The sequence below is a fragment of the Pseudopipra pipra genome, chromosome 3 (assembly GCF_036250125.1).
Source record: "Pseudopipra pipra isolate bDixPip1 chromosome 3, bDixPip1.hap1, whole genome shotgun sequence".
NCBI classification, from domain to species: domain Eukaryota; kingdom Metazoa; phylum Chordata; class Aves; order Passeriformes; family Pipridae; genus Pseudopipra; species Pseudopipra pipra.
Window position 1 is genome coordinate 96339403 of NC_087551.1, and position 16732 is coordinate 96356134.

A 16732-nucleotide genomic window follows, 5' to 3' on the forward strand; every position below is an offset into this window, starting at 1 on the left:
AAGCTGCAGCATCCTAGATTTAAAGCATCCCACATTGCTTTCACAGTGGGAAGAATTAACTGGTTTTAACAAACTACAAATGTTTTGCTTTACTGGTATTTGATTTAAACTTTTTGTTTTGTTTTGTTTTTTAATTTATTGGCTGTTATGAAAGCTTGGGCAGAGCAGCATTCTTTCCCTAAATATTTCACCAGCTACATGTAAACTGGAGGACCTGGAATGCTTTTGCACACACTGGCCCCATAACGAGGTGAGACCTGCACATCCTGGACTGTGACACGTGAGGTGCAGCCACTGATACCAGTGGATCAGCTACAGAGGGAAGTGTATTGTCAGCCTCTCATTCTTCCACTCTTTGCTGGCTTTGTGGTTGCCTACATAGACTTAGCAGGAACATTTAGGCAAGATGTTTCATGTTGTAGTGTGGGGACTAGGCAGAACAGAAAATTTTATTCATAAAAGTTGCATTCTTACGGGAGGGAAATCCTGTACTGAGATGGCTCTGACTAGACCCAGGTGGGTCAGGTGCACATCAAGGCAGGTGAAAGGGAGTGGAGGGACCTGCATTTCCAGACCTGGGCTAGACAAGGACCCTGCCAAATTTTGAGCACAGATGTTCCCACAGCCCAGGTGAATTCAGCCTGGCATCTGTCTCATTTCCAAAACTTTTTGAAATGCTTGTTAATGTATGGGGATGTTAGATGACAAAACTGTAGGTCCTATCTCTGTGCAATTTGAAAACATGAATGTGCATGTTATTTAGCTGTTTCTTGCATATCTAAACTGTTCTTGCTAAATTTATTTTTTTTTCCTGAGTGCCTGTTAGTTTGTTTCTGATGTATCAGGGAAATGAAACCACTACTGAGAAGAAGAAAAATAATTTCCAAAAAGGCTTAGTCACTGGTGATAGTTTGCAAAGATGTTTATCATTAGATGTCTGTCAGACTCTCAAAAATTTGTTATGGAGTGACTGCTTTGTACTGTACAAGATAGGAAATCAGAAATATAGGCAACAAATCCAGTTTAGAAACTGAAAGAAGAGAATTACATTTATTGTAAGTGCAACCAGTAAAATAGCAGAAAATAATGCTTCTTCTGTAGTTACAAAGCAATAAAGAATATGAAAACAATCAGAAAATAGGAATATAAATAAAAGAAAATTTTATGGAATATATAATAGCAAACAAAGTGTAGGGAGAAGATGGTTTTTCAAATGATATTTACCAACAGTTATCACAGGTAATGAAAAAAGAAATACCTGCTCTATATTTGGGAAGAAATTTTTCCTATTCTGTGTCTAGTATTTACTAAAAGATGCAAGAAAGTGGGTATATTCTTTTCAAGTCCATAATAATCTGATAAAAGCTTGGTTGGCACTTAAAGTTTTATGCTGTTGAGACCCAAATAACACTAGTGGAAGCTTAATAACACATTTTGAACTGTGAGTTTGCTATTGAAAAAGAATTACACTCTGCAGAGAAAAACTCACAGCTGTATGTTCTAAGATGGGTTTGTCCACTGCTGAAAATAACCATGTGATGTTTTGCTTTCCAGTTGCTCCAAGCTCTTGTACTGAGGAGACCACCTGAACAGCTAAGTAATTTTTCAGAGAATTGGCTGGTTTAATTATTTGAGTTTGTGTGGCAAAACAGGTCAGATTCATTCCTTTAAGTTACCAATGTCTTTTGGCCTTTCTTGTCTTCTGCCTTTTTCCTTGAAAGCCCCGAATGCTATTGACTTGACCATCTTGTTTGTCCAGGAGTCATGGATTCTCATCAAGGTCACACTGCTAAATGCTTCTGGTATTTGAGGGACAGAGGAAACACTGGTGCATGTGTTTGGGCTGGAGAAAGGGAGACCAGTGTATCATGAGACCAAGTACTGCACTTGGCATATTATTTTTTTCTGCCAAAGTTTTCTAATGTGCAGGATGATTAATATTAATTATTCTTTGATTAATTTTATTTTTGTACTTGTCCCATATTAGCTTTTTTTTTGGGGGGGGAGAGTCACACATGCAAAAACATCCTGATTTCATGAAGACCTACTCTCTGCTATTTCTTGCATGACTGACACCCCCTTTTTAGTCTGACTTGCCTCAGTTAGTGCCTGTAAACAGTTTATCTTTTGAACATTTGGACAGAAACTTGGCAACCAACATTTGATAGGAAAAACAAAGGAAAACAAGTCAAGCATCATTTCCCATTAGGAAGTAAACCATTGTTTGATAGGATGGAGCACAAGATTCCCAGAAGTCCTACTACATATAGAGTAATGCTGCACTTTAGGGTTATTTTGAAAATTAAGAGACTTAATGAAATATATACTTGCTCTTTTTTTTTTCCGTTTTATAAACTCATGTGTCTCCTGAAGAGTATCAACCTGTCTGCAGAGCGTGGCTGTCCTGCTGTGCCCTGCAGGAGAGCAAGTGTGAGTTGACCAAACTGTTGTAGCCAAGGTGGATGGGCCTGTTGGCAGCTGAAGACACGGTGGAAAGTCTGAGTTCCTGACCTGTGCTGTGAGAACTGGCTGCACTGGGGATGGGGGAAGGTTTTCAAGACATACAAAGGAGCATCAAGGCATGAAGCACACTATAAAGAGAAGTCCAGAACATCTGAGAATGTTCCTAGGGGTGTTAGTGTCAATATTTATTAATAAGCCAGGGTTTTGGTGTTGGAGAATCAAAACTAACACACAGACAGTCCTCTTTCCTGGTGTTTATTCCTCGTTATCCTATTCAAGACCAGGATTTTTGGCTGTGATGAGCAATTGAAAAGAATGTTCCATGTGCACAGGTACAAACAGAAAGTTCTGGATGCTTGTAACATCAGTGCTCTAACTTGCAGCAAACACTTCTCCAGATCTATATCATACTACTATGCCTATAAATTTAGCTTAATTGACCAAAAATGTAGAAGGTGAGTGCAGGTGGTAGAAGACTGTACCCTTAAACAAAGGATCAGCCGAAGGCATATGGCCAGCTTGCAGCAGGAACTTAAGTGGTGGTGTGATTAATTTATTGAAGTTTTAGTTGAACTGAACAGCTCCATCTAGTATCCCAATTCTTCAAATACTGTACTTTCAGCCTCCTCCCATTCTCTGCTCTTTTACCAGATTTCTGAGATCTCTTAAGAGCTTTCTCCATCCTTCCCTTTCTTCTCTGAGATCCCTGATGATTCCACTTTAGCATCAGGATACTTTTTTCCCTTTTTAGTGGATGAATGTATTTGGTCTACCTGAGATGGGGTTCAGAGGTACAGAGTGGGAAATGCTACTGCTGGAGCTGCTGCATTATGGTCATGAAAATGTAATGAAAAGTATTGCTTTTATAAATTCACCAAGTTCTAAAGGGATACCATTGAATTAAGAAGGCGAGTACAGGTTTACAGCTTTAAAAGTCAACAGTAGGAAAAAAGCTAAAAATAACTGCTATGTCTGAAGAATAACAGAGACCAAAACACTGTGAAGAGGTGCTCCCAGCATGCAGAACTTTGTTCCATAATCTGAGTATTGTGTGGGGATGACAACTGATTTCAACAAATAAATTATTCTTCCATTATTGGTCTGCTATAAATACTACAGAAAAACAGCATTCAAATGGAAAGAGCATATAAAAATTAAATAAGTAAATGTAGAACTAAGTGGCAGCTGTTTGTGTGTGCCTTGAAAATTATTAGAACTTTCAGCTGAGGGTGCAATGACTGTAAAGAGCAACAAATATAAAGCTGAACATGTTTTATTCATATTTGTAGAAGAATGTACACATAAACCTGCAGAAGGTTCATTAAGCATTACCAGCATGTCTGACAGGCAGAGGGAGAGATCTGTGTGTGGCACAGAGAACAGCCCATGGGAATTGAAAGAAAAGACACCCAGCTTTTCTCTCACTTCTCATGTTCTGAATCCACTTATCTATCATGTCCTTCCATACAGACATTTTAAGAACTAAAGGTAACCCTTATCCTACTGAACTTCATAGGAATTTTGCTGGGAATTACGTTCCAATGTCTTTGAAGGGGGTGGAACTGAGCCTTGGAGCTGAAAGCATAGAAACAGTACAAATGAATAGCATAATTAGCTAATGCTTCAATGTTCTGAACTGTAATTTAGCAACTGTATCCAAACATTTGATATTGTTTGATTTATTTAATGCTGGTATCTCTCTAGCTCTGTGCCAACCTTAGTTGGATATTAAGCATCTAGCCTTCCTCTAACTTCTTTGCCAGTGACTGATCTGTAAATATGCTAATTTGTACATCAGGAGATCCAAAATTTTGTGCTACTGTTCCCTATTCCACCCTCTCCTTTCTGCTAGCCCTCATTGCTGCTGCCTTCTAGACCACAAAAATGCCACTAGTCTTTCAGTCCTATTCCTAGTGGATATGTTTTCGTTTGAGCTAAATGTTTTCTTGAACTTCAGCTTCTTCCTTCTCCACAATCAAGTTTATGCATTACCCAGGGATGGGGAGCAGGGGAAGGAAAAGAGGAAGGTCCAGCTCCTCTGCTACTCTGCCTCAATCCTATCTGACATCCAAAGAGAAAGGCTCACTTGGTGCCTTTGGAATAGGTCCATGGCAGAGTGTCTTCTCCCAGAAAAAGGTGAATAAAACTGTTGGGAGAGAATGTAACAAAACAAGCAAGGAGTCTCTCAGAGACAGGAGGTAGTGACTGGGGCAAGTGTTGGGGAGGGGGAAAGATGATCCTGTTTTTCAGAATTGTAATTTCAAGCTCATTTTGCACTGTGGCAGAGAACATCCTGATTGCCTTTGAATCAGTATTGTTTTTTCAGGACTAGAATTCAGTAAAACCCAGATCACCTGAACTTGTGATGTGATCATGTAGGGGCCACAGTTAGAACATGATTTCTTACCATTGCCACTGCAAAATCTGTAAACAGATCCAGGTCTGGGGACAAAAGCTGGGGAGCAAAAGAAACGTGTGCTGTAGAGATTTAGTACACGTTTCAAGGCACTTTTTCTGCTTTAGGGAACAGCACCTGCCTTTCCATGCATGGGACAGTCAGCACACAGGAGGGCCAGAGAGCAGATGTTTTACTTTTAAGGAATGACTTTCTCCTGGGTTACAACACTTTAGGTTACATGAGTAAGTACTGATGTAAAGGAAAATGAGATGAATTCAGGCTGTCAAAATACATTCTTTACTTCAGGTGAGGTATTAACATGATTGTTACCCTAAAGGTGAAATCCTCTCCCCTTTCCATCTCTTTGAGATATAAGAAAACCCCCAGCCAAAACCAAATAAGACAACACAAACCATATTGATCATAATCACTGCCTTAGCTTTTTTGGTAGGTGACACAATTAAAAGCTATCTTCTTATGCAGCCAATGACTTCACATCATGTAGTCACTCTTAATCAAGCTCTAGTATTTGCCTAGTCTAAGAAATGCATTCACTAAATATTTAACTACCTAGGGGAACTATTCCCAAAGCTCAGCTTTGCCGTGTTAAAAGCTTGTAACACTGCTCATGAGTGTGATTCTGCACTCAAGGTCTTTAAGATATAAAAAATAATTAATAGCCCTGCACTGAAATGCTTCTCAGAGCATGTATGCACATCTTTTCACATCCCCACCCTTTTTTTTTTGTTAACCTGAAAGAAAGGTTTAAAAGGCTGCTGGTTTTTGGACCTGGGCATCCTGGTGGGCACCAAGCTGAACATGAGCCAAGAAGTGTGCCCTTGACACAATAAGGTTAATGGGCTGCAACACAGATAAGGTTAATGGGCTGCATGGACCTGCTGAAGGGAGTCAAGTGAAGGGTCATACAGATCATGAAGGGACTGGACCATCTGGTCTGTGAGGAAAAGCTGAGAGAGCTGGAACTGTTCAGTCTGGAGAAGAGAAGGCTCGGGGGGATCTCATCAATGTCTATAAATACCTGAAGGGAGGGTGGGAGGAGAAGGCAGCCAAGTTCTTGTCACTGGAAACCACTGAAAGGACCAGAGGCAAGGGGCACAAGTTGTAACACAGGAGGTGCCATCTGAACATCAGGAAACACTTTGTTACTGTGAGGGTAACCAAGCATTGGCACAGGCTGCCCAAAGAGGCTGTAGAGTCTCCTTCCTTGGAGATACTCAAAAGCCAGGTGGCCATGGTTCTCGACTAAGTCCTGGACAATCAGCTTGTTAAGCCCTGCTTAACAGGGTCCCTTCCACCCTCAACCAACCTGTGAATGTAGAATGAAGAATACAAGGCAGAATCCTGGTTGTTGTCATCTTGTCTACTGCCACCTCAGACCTGTGGGATGGCCTGGTTATCCTGAATGGCCTGCACAGGAACGTGTCTCAGAACAAAACATTCAGCCTGTCAAAGGCTTTTTGCTACAGAAGGTAGAGCAAGACAGCAAGTGGGGAAAGAGAAAGTGCTGTCACTTGACATTTCTAAGAGAACTGAAAATTAATTATTACCGATAGTGATTTTTCCAAACCTATCTTTAAGTTCTTACAAGCCATTTTAAGTAATTTCTCTCCCTCCTCAATTCAGTGGTTAAGGAGGTCTCTTACAGCTCTCTTAATACCTTTCCCCAGTTGTCACATTTGTCTCTTCAGTGATGGGCAGCTCCCAGGTAACAGTGGGTCCCTTACAAGCTTGCATTCTGTCTGCAGGAGATGGTTCCACACAGTCCCTGATCAGAGACCTTCGTTCAGCACGGTGGGGGAAGAGCTCACAGCAGTATTAAAACCTTTCTTTCAAGCTCTCAGAGAAAGCAGGTAGCATCCATGTATTTAGATGCAGTTTCATGAATGGTAGCAAAAGGGAGTGATTAATGGATGTCAGCCATCAGCAACCTCTGTCAAGGTTACCCAGGTCACATACATGGGAAAGCACATCAGCAACTCTTACATGAGTTAAATAATGGGGTGCAAAATGTTGTTAAAGAAGGGCCGCTGGTTCCTTAACAAATCCAGTGGCTACAGCAGTGCTTGGGCTGGGAAAGCAGGGCTTGCAGCAATGTTCTGAATGAAGAGGAATAAGAATGGATGTCCTTGGCTCCACACCTGATCACTACCATAGCCATGGTCAACACCTGAATTGAAAGAAAGAAAAGAAATCCACAAAACCCTGTATTGAAAAATCCACCTATCAGCAAAGTCAATGGATAAGGTTGGAATATTACCAAGATTCAAGTTAAACTATCTTTTGAGGAAATAAATATTCTCTTCTTGTGCAGCCTATTAACAGCCCAACTATCCTATTAAAAAAAAGTGCTAATACAACCAGTTACTGAAAAGCAGTGTCACTTGGACTGGTTGTAAGCTTCTTATTCCATGACCAATTACTACAGAGAACAGCTTATAGAAAGATCTTACAAAATACAAATTGATTCATCTCTGTGCACTGTAGACTTCTAGAAATAACAGATAAAACCATGATTTATTACACTGTACAAAACTAGATTCAGAACAGGCAAGTGCAGAATATGGTACATAATTTATTTTTTCTGTATATTACATATTTTTAAATTTCACTGACAAACCCAAAACTTCCCTAATTTTTCCTTTACCTGCCTAAGCCAAGCAATTTAGTTTGTTCTACAAGATAGATGAAAATAACTTCCTTGAGAATTTATCATCTGATTAATTTGGCAGAAGGTGCTTGAGCTCAAACTGACCTTCAGTGTTTCCCATAGCTCCAAACCCCCGAGGTTAGAACCTCGGTTGGTAGCATAGGCTTCTGCCACTGTACCAGAACGAGCAACTCCATTCTCCTTAAATTTCAATAATTTCTTCTTCTTAGAAGATGAATTAATGCAGTTGCATTTGTAGACATTCCAAACAGTATAAATGAAGGCTGTAGCTACCACCAGAAAAATGAGATTTCCAGTAGCCCCAGATTGGTGTCGAGTTCTGCGGGATGTGCTGAGATAGGTTATATATGTTTAATAAAGTCCTTAAGAAAAATAAATATATTTGCATAATGTATGTACAAAGATTGGTTGATTTCCTTCATTCATATAGGTTCAACAGCAGATATAACCACAGTTATATTTTATTCACTACCTCACAATGATTAATGTCACCCTGGTAACGATGTAGTAAGAGTCTAAGAGAATATTGGCCTATTCTTTATAATAGTGCAAATTATATGGAGGTGTTTTGAAAACTGTGGCTTAAAGAAAGAAGGATTAACAAAAAACCCCCTCCTTTGGTCCCTGCAAGAGTAGTTTAATTCTTCCATGAAATTTTCAAAACTCCCCCACATAATTTTAACCAACTATTAAGGCGTCAAAAGCATGGATTTAAAGTTGAGATTTAAGTGGTCTTTCTTGGACTTAAAAAAAAGTCCACTGCAGATTTCCTGACAAAGAAATTTTCTTAATGCAGCTCCTTCTCCTCCTGTCTTTTCTGCACAAAAGCAATACACCAAATAAACCTGTCTGATAATCTCCCCCACACATTTTTTTAAACTACAATAAAACATTACACTTAAATATATTGCACAAAAAGCATAACATATCCTGCCTGACTCTTCACAAAAATGGCCACAAACACAGGAGAACAGCTACTGAACACCTCAAAATTTGAATAGATCAATGAAATGCTGAGGAGATACTGGCATGAGACAGGTGTTTGGATCACTGGCTGTGCAGGGATGTCCTGTATCCTGCAAAATGAAGGAGAAAAAAAAGTAAGTTCTCTTTCCATACTTCACCCTCAATTCAGGAAAAAAAAAAAAAAAAGGGAAAAATTCTCTACTCCTAGCAAAACCAGAACCTTAGTTGGAGCTCTTGAAAAAAGTATCATCTTCCTTATCCATTATTTTTTGATAAATGTAATAAAAAGGCAACTGCTTTGTTGAACTTAAATTATCTGTCTAATCAAAAGCTGAAGTAAATTATTCCTCTAGGGAAAAATTAGGCCCTTTCTTTGAAAGTGAAGGGCAACAGACACTTTCTCAAAAAACCTGAACATCATGTTTGAAATCCCAGTCTTAAAAGTTTTTCTACTTTGCCATTTTTCACCCAATATCCTTCTTTCCTCTTGCATTCCTACCTTTTCCCCACCTGAAAGCATTGCCTTAAAACAGAAGTGAGTACCCAGGCAAGTTAGGACTATTTAAGTCAGACAGGAAAGGCTTTGCCATTACAAATTCACTAAGCCTGCAGTGTTTTCTTTCACATTACTTGAAACTTTACCTCAGCAGAACTGTCTGATTATTTAAGATTCAAATTGCTCTTTGAATTAAAAGTTCCGTTTTGCACCTTATTAGAACTCCCCAAGGGAAGGAAATTCAGAGGTGTAATGAGAAGAAGGCCCCAGACAGTTCAATGGAGGAGTTAAAACACCTGGTTCAATACTGTTGTAAGGTTCAGAACCTGCCCTCACCAGGTTTTAAGGGGTTTCTCTCCCTTTTCCACCAGTGCTGATGAATTCACCATGTGAGGCAAGAAAACTAGATAAATACATGGCAAGTAGATCAGAGACTACTGTGGTCTCCATTGCTTTTGTCTCCATAGGAAGTGAAGCTACAGCTACATGCAATTCAGTTAGTAGAAGGAAACCTGTAAGTGAATTTTTTTCCTCACTGCCACATTCCCACTCAAAGTCTTTGCAGCACCAAAGTGCAGTAGGTGAAACACATTCTGAATACTACTCAGCTTCATGTTCTAAATACTATGCAGCTTTTCCAATTAAACTTGTTACTCTATTGATGTATTGTTTGTGTTTTCCCATTGCGTCTATAGATGACTACATGAATATACCATGTGGTATCACCTCCTCATCCTCCCACTTTTTTAATAATTGCTTTAACATCACCTAAGAAAGGTTAGAAAGAGTTGTTAGATTCATGACACAGAGGGGAAAAACAAACAAAGAGACCCAGGTAGAACTGCCTACTGGGGGAGGCTGCAGATGAGCAAGAACAGATGACCAAGACCAAAACCAGAGGTGTTAAACTTAACACCTTCATCTTGAGATGACATCTACAAGGGAGAGCTACACCACATCAGAAAACACTCTCAAAGGTAGTTGCTGATGGCCTATTGTCTTCTCTACCCCTTGCTGTGTCAGTGTCATGCTTCCAGGAAAACACACCATCAGAATTGTAATTCTGGGAAAGAAGGTAGGGCTTGTCCTCTTTTAGTACTTATTTATACTCCTGAATATTTTAGAATTTGTAACATGCTATCTGCTTTCTCTGCACATCGTTATAAAAACACTTTTGTGTTTTCCTGACTGCCTAGTCAGGAATTACAAGTCCAATAAAAATCTCAGAGGTCAGTTCTTAGTTATTGAACCAACATAGACAGAAATTTTACAGCGAAAAAAAGAAGAATCATAACTTTCCTGTAATGAGTATTCCTCCCTCTAAGAGAAATATATTTTCATTGGAACTACATTTATGTGTTCAAATCATATTGATTTTCAGTGTATCAAAACTAAAACAGATTTCTTTTAAGGTAAAATGATAATTCCCCAGGAGGAGCATTTACTGTCAAATGTAGTTGTTCTCCTCAAACTTTATCACAGCTGGACATTAAGAACCTCTGTGTAAGTATTTTCACCATTTCTTCATTCAGAAAACAATGATATAATTGCCTCCCCCAACTCTCCCAAGTCACATGCAGCCTGTTCTGGGAATTTCCCTTTCAAAAAGGTATACAGGACTAAAGCATTCCAAGTGGAGTAAAATCAATTTTATTTGCATTAAGGAAAGTTATTGAAGTACATATTCTTTTCAGATTTAAGTACTGAATTAAATACATCAGGCAGTGCAGGAATAGTTTATAACACTGAGTGCAGAGAAACCTATTTCTTAGCAAAATCTGGCTGATCTCACTAACACCATTGCCCCTATGTTTGTTAGAATTTGAATTAGAGTCCCTAGTTTAAATGGCAATAACAGGGAATATGGCAATAATGAAAGACAAAACTGACAAAAAAGTGAGATGGAAAGTCATCACTACCTTTACCTAACAGGGAAAAAAACCTGAAGTATTCCTGCTGCTAAACTAATGTGGGGAAACAAAAATCAAACCAAAGAGTATCAGACAATTAGAAATGAACACACTATTCACTTCAACATTACAGAACAGTTACCAATGAAAACAGATGAGACACAGGCAATACCTGGAGTAACAAAGCAAGGTGGTAGTCCTTTTGAGATCATGAAGAAGGAAGCGGGAAGGAGAGCAGTAAAGTAAAAGAAGCAGAGTTAAGGTTTATTTAAGTTAAGGTTCATATGCCATTTAGAAAAAGTCTTTTATTCTTGTGGCAAATCACAAGCAGGTTTGTGAGAACCTATACCAGCACAAGACCCAGGAAGACTAAGACCAAGTGTGAAGCATACCACTTCTGCAAAATGTTTGCACTGTTTTCATAAAGCCTTGGATACTGAAAGAAGAAAAGGTATTTCAGCTTCTGTGGCCATATCTGGGATAACTAAAAAGTGCTACATACTGTGCTAAAGAAAAGACTTGTCACAACTGCATTGATCCCCAGTTGAACAGAAGAAATAATATACACAAAAAGCAGTCACAGAGGCATCAGTTGACAATTAGTTTGTCATTACTTTTGCACTACTGAAATTATGTATTTTTCTCAGTTTCATCATGGACATATGTATCTTTTACCAAAAAGTCACTTCTGAAAAGTCATTCAATATGAAAAGTTTCTTATAATCACTCCCTCCTCTAACACAGAAGAGTACTAGAGTCACTGTAATTCTAACAATGATTTAGGAGTCTCTTACATACTATATTTAACATTACTTTGGTCACAGGCTTTAGACAAATACAAGAATACAAATGCCTCTTCTTAAAAAGCTCTTTAAGCTTGTTAAAAGAAACACTATGATTATTACAGCATACTGAAAGAGTGAAAAGTCATTTCCCTACTTCAACAGTTTGCTAATTCAACTCAGGAACCATCAGTCCCTTCTTCTGCAAGGCCTTCTTTGAAAAGGGCACAAAATGCAGGACTGAAATAACTTCCTGTGTGTAGGCCTCTCACATTGCCAGCAATTATGTTAGATTACTAATTTCATACACTGATGAAAATTCTTCTCATCACTAGATAGGTCTGTACCTTGGGGCTATTTCAGAACCTTGTGGCTTTGGTTCTTAGAAACTCTTAACTCTCAGCGTGTTTACCCAAAATTACTTGTTTCATTCAAACACTTGTACTTTTCAATGGTAGTGCTACATTGACAGTTGTACTTAATGATCTTAAAGGTCTCTTCCAACCTCGATGATTCTATGATTTTCCTCTGTAAAGTAACTGTGATTTCTCTTTTAAAGTTTGGGCTTGGTGATGTTTTGTTGTGGGTTTTTTTGTTGGCTTTTTTTTTTTGCCATACATCCAATAGAATTAGTCAGAGTAAAAGCTTCAGTTGAGAACAAAAACGTATAATAGTATGTCAACCACTGATATACATATGTAATTTAACAATTTGTCTAATCAAGTACGATGCTGAAGCTTGAATGAATTGCCAAAACCTGATAAAAGTTCTTTCTGATTAACAAATATTTTCACTTAGCATGGAATTAATAACCTACCTCCTCTCTCCCTCTGCCCCCTACCTCTGCTTTGCTTCTCACCTCTCTTGAGAAAGCTTGGAAAAGGGTATAGATACAAGTGCCTGAACAAGAAAGCAGAACTATTTCCCCCCGCCCCCCATAACTCAGTGATCAGCACTACTTGACCCACATTGCCCTGTAAAGAGAGGGATGGTTTTTTGGACCAAAGATTAAGGTCTCAGTGTCCCTGCAAATAAGGGTGACAATTGTGCATAAATCAATTCAATTAATCTTTTTCGGCCTGATCAAATGTTTATTTTAAGACAGGGACAAGGCTTAGATACCAAGACCTAGAGAAGGAAAACTGCAGTGCAGGCTCACAGGTTGGAAGGCACCTCAGGAGGTCTCCAGCTCAGCTTCCTGCTCAAAGCAGGGTAAACTGTGGGATCAGACCAGGTTGCTCTGAGCTTTTTTCAGTCAGGTCCTGAACACATCCAAGGATGGAAACTGCATCAACCCTACAGTAAACTGTTCTCTTGCTTGGCTGTCCTCGTGGCAGGCTTTTAGGTTCCTCTGAAGAAGTCTTCTCCAGCCTCTCCTCACAGGGCAAGTCCTCAAGCCTCCCTGATTATTTGAGTCTCACCTGAACTTCATCCAGTTTATCAGTATCTTTTTTGTATTGGGACCCCAGCTGGATGCAGTATCCCAGATGCAGTCTAATGAGTGCTGCATGGAAAGGGATAATGGCTTTCCTCAACCTGCTGACTGTGCTCTTGTTAAAACAGCTGATCCCAAACATTTGATATAGAGTTTTAATGCAGAAGCATGCAACTTATCTATAACTGCACCATCTCTTTAAGACTTGCTCAAATCTCCAGAATGAGGCAGTCAGCACTGAAATGGTGATGTAGTAGGTACTGCTCATTAATCCATAGTATCTTTAGAACTTACTGTGCTGTGTTTCACTAAAAATATAAAAGCCCAAAATGAGACCTATTATTCTGGTAGTAGATTGGAGTAGTCAAGGTAACAAGACATCTGCCTGCACAGGTTCACTGCCCCTTACCGTCACATACCATCTCTGAAGTTAAATATTTAATGCCAAACACATTTTAGTAATTTCTAGTATTAGAGTTATACATTCAATTATACCAAGATCAGAATGAGAGAAACTAACTGTAGAAAGCATTTACCCTTTACACAGCCAAGGCAGACAATCCAAAGAAATCTGATACCACAAATGCCCACCTGCATGCATGAAAGTCTTTGAAACTTCCCCTTTCAAAGAGAAAACTTTACCCTGCATATTGGGCCAGATGTCAAAGAATTATTCCACTGTAATGAAAGTTCTTAGACATTCTTGTCACAGATCTTTCAATAAATGCCCAGGCTTTTCACAGCAGAAGCCAATTCTGGCTATCTGCTTTCCTACTATTAATTTAGCAAAACATTAGTACCTGGAAGGGCTCCATGATATCAAGAATACTAAAATTCTAGATGACATCATTAAGTAACACGTTATTTCTATGAAAGCCAGCTTATCCCATTAAATGACTTAGGTTTTTTTAAGTAAAAAAGCCTCACACTGACATGCAACTCCTCTTAAACATCACAGAAAGATGAAACAAGAACAACTAATTTCTGTTAATTAAAACATGAGTAATATGATTTTTTTCCCAAGATTTCTCAAACATTTCTTGCTCTTTGCTGTATACTGAACACTACCCATATCTGATCTTTCAGCTGCAAAATTAAAGAAGTCTCACTAACTGGAAGGCAATGTTATGGTGCAACCCAAAGTAAAAGCAGGACTATGAAATCACACACAAGTTAAACAAGAAAATGCCCTACTGAAGTTAAAATTATCCTGTAACTCAGCATGTGCTTCATTGTAAACATAAAAATCAATATAGACCACATTTTAAATGAAGTTTCAAACACTCCTGCAAGCTTCATATGGGACAGAAGCAAGACTATAAAATACAGAGCTTTACACCAATGTGGTAGGAATACTGTAGTAATTAGTTCTCATTAGAGATATATTGATTACCATGTCATCATCAGCGAATCCTAACTTCAGACTACTCCCTAATAACTTTCTATAAGATTAAATAGATACAAGAAGACAGAGTGCAACTCTTTTCCACATGCCACTTTTCATTGTAATTCTAAGTACGGAGGTTATCAGGTAGCAAGAGATAAGAACACAAGATAAAGAACAACTTTAGAATTGAATACTGATTTTATATGGAAGTTTTATGTATTATTTTAAAGTTAGATACTAGCTATCCAATCATATTTTTCATGAGAAACGCAAGAAGATGATCTTGATATTTTTCTTTTCAGGTGATGACCACTAGCTGTTAGAACATATTTCTGATTATCTGTTTCAAAGCTCTTACCTTCCAAAACAGAATACTACAGTGTCGACAGAAATGCAAGGTGTCCCCGTACTGTTCCTTTATTGGGTAATATTTCTGAAGTGCAAAGTACATCAACTTCCAGTCAATGTGACCTTTCTCTGATGGAATCAAATGCCTACAAAACTAGACATAAAATTAATACCTTCTTTTAAAATTGTAATCAAATCAGGTAAAGGATGGGGGAAGATGGGGAAAAGGTAGTTAAACTGAAGTTTTGTAACTAGAATTCTTTGAAGACAATATTCTGACATCATACATCTCTGCAAAGCAGTGAGAGAGACCTGGCCACAAAAAAAAAAAAAAGAAAAAAGATGGATGGGAAATACTAAAAATAGGAGGGTGCATATTTGCCAAGAAAAAGTAGGCCATACACAGCTGATCTAACTCTACTGTCTCAAAATGATTATAATTATAGTTAAGAACCATTTAACAAAAACAGTATTTAGAGCTGTAAGTAATTAATTTTATACTTTTTAAAAAAAACTGAGGAATGAGATTTAAAAACATGATCACGCATTACAGATCATGGTTTTCTGTTAAAACATTAACTATGGATTTAAATAATGCTTTTTTTTTAATTTTAAAAGCATATACATGATTTTTTTCACATTTGGTGATCTTTCTAGAAGGATAGCAATAATCAGTGATTGTTGTACTTCTTGGGGACCTAATCTCCATGCAAAGCTCAGCTGATGCACAACAGCTATTTCTCCCCTGCTTAATACAGCCAAGGTTTATTAAGCATGTATTTATAAAAGGCTGCTGTTCCACTCAGTGTGGACTAATGCTAATATAGTGAGGGCTTTCTTCTTTCAGAAGACAGCTCCTAGATGGGGCGAATAGCACTGCCTTTCTGATTTCAGCTACACTTGGTTTCACAGTAACTTCACTGTTTGAAGGTCTCATTTTTTCCAAAAGTGCTCTTCAGATGTCAAGTATGTTTTTGTGGTCGTTTCAATGGTTCAGCAAATACACTGAAGAGCACAGAAAAAACAACCTAACATGATTCTGTAGCTTATTAAGGCAGTATACTTGTAAACAGAAGAAGCAGAATTTTCGAGCAGCAGATATGGGAAAATAAATAAAATCATTAGATTCCTATCATTAATTACTTAGCAAGAAATTGAATGTGAATATTCAGGAACACACTGGAAACACTCCGTACAAGTGCTCTTTATGAGGCACAGGGATAGTTAATTCTACTGAAATACTGAAGAGATCTTCCAGCATTACCTTAGTAAAACAGCTTCCTCTCCTACCAGTTTTGTCACTGTTCAAAAGAGCTTTGCTCATCTACCCTCAAAATACACTCAACTGCTACCTAAGCTTAAATTTCTTATCCTCATAACTTCACATTGCATTCTTCTCAGCTTCTGAAGGAAGGTTTTTCAGTTTGCTTTTGCCCGTTTATTTTCTCCAGGAACTTAATTTTAAAGCCTTTATCTCACATAAAATTCTTATTTGGGTTAATTGATCTTCACTTCTTTCTTTTCTGTTATAATAAAACTTAATCTGGTAATCACCGACCAAATGGTGCCACTTCAACCTGTCAGATTTAAGAACGGGCACTTTTGCTTCCTCCATTCTGGAATGTACCAGGATTTGAAAGTTCTTCCTCCAGTTCTGACGTAACTACTACTTTCATAGGTTTATTTTCACCTAAACTGATTTTATCACAGCATTTATTATTGCCAGAAAATTAAGACAGTTCTGGAGTCATTCCTAGATTAATTTAATGCTCTTTATGAGGAAGTGACAGAAAAGCACCATTTCTTTTTTTTGTTATTAATTTCAAAATCTCAAGCATTTGTTCTATTCTTTTTTGCA

At 38.2% G+C, this 16732-nt stretch overlaps 1 protein-coding gene across 2 annotated transcripts in view; it reads right to left on the bottom strand.

The window, feature by feature from the left end:
* Positions 1–7434: 7434 nt before the first annotated feature.
* FBXO25 (F-box protein 25) overlaps positions 7435–16732 on the bottom strand; it is a 30633-nt gene continuing 21335 nt past the window's right edge. Inside the window, exons 9-11 of one of the 2 annotated variants that reach the window (XM_064650424.1) lie at positions 14885–15028; positions 11095–11121; positions 7435–8626 (exon numbers count right to left, since the gene is read on the bottom strand). In XM_064650424.1, the coding sequence (XP_064506494.1) occupies positions 8537–8626; positions 11095–11121; positions 14885–15028 (261 nt within the window). In that variant the 3' untranslated portion in view covers positions 7435–8536. The remainder of the gene's footprint in view (positions 8627–11094; positions 11122–14884; positions 15029–16732) is intronic. The other variant, XM_064650423.1, reaches the window with a different exon arrangement.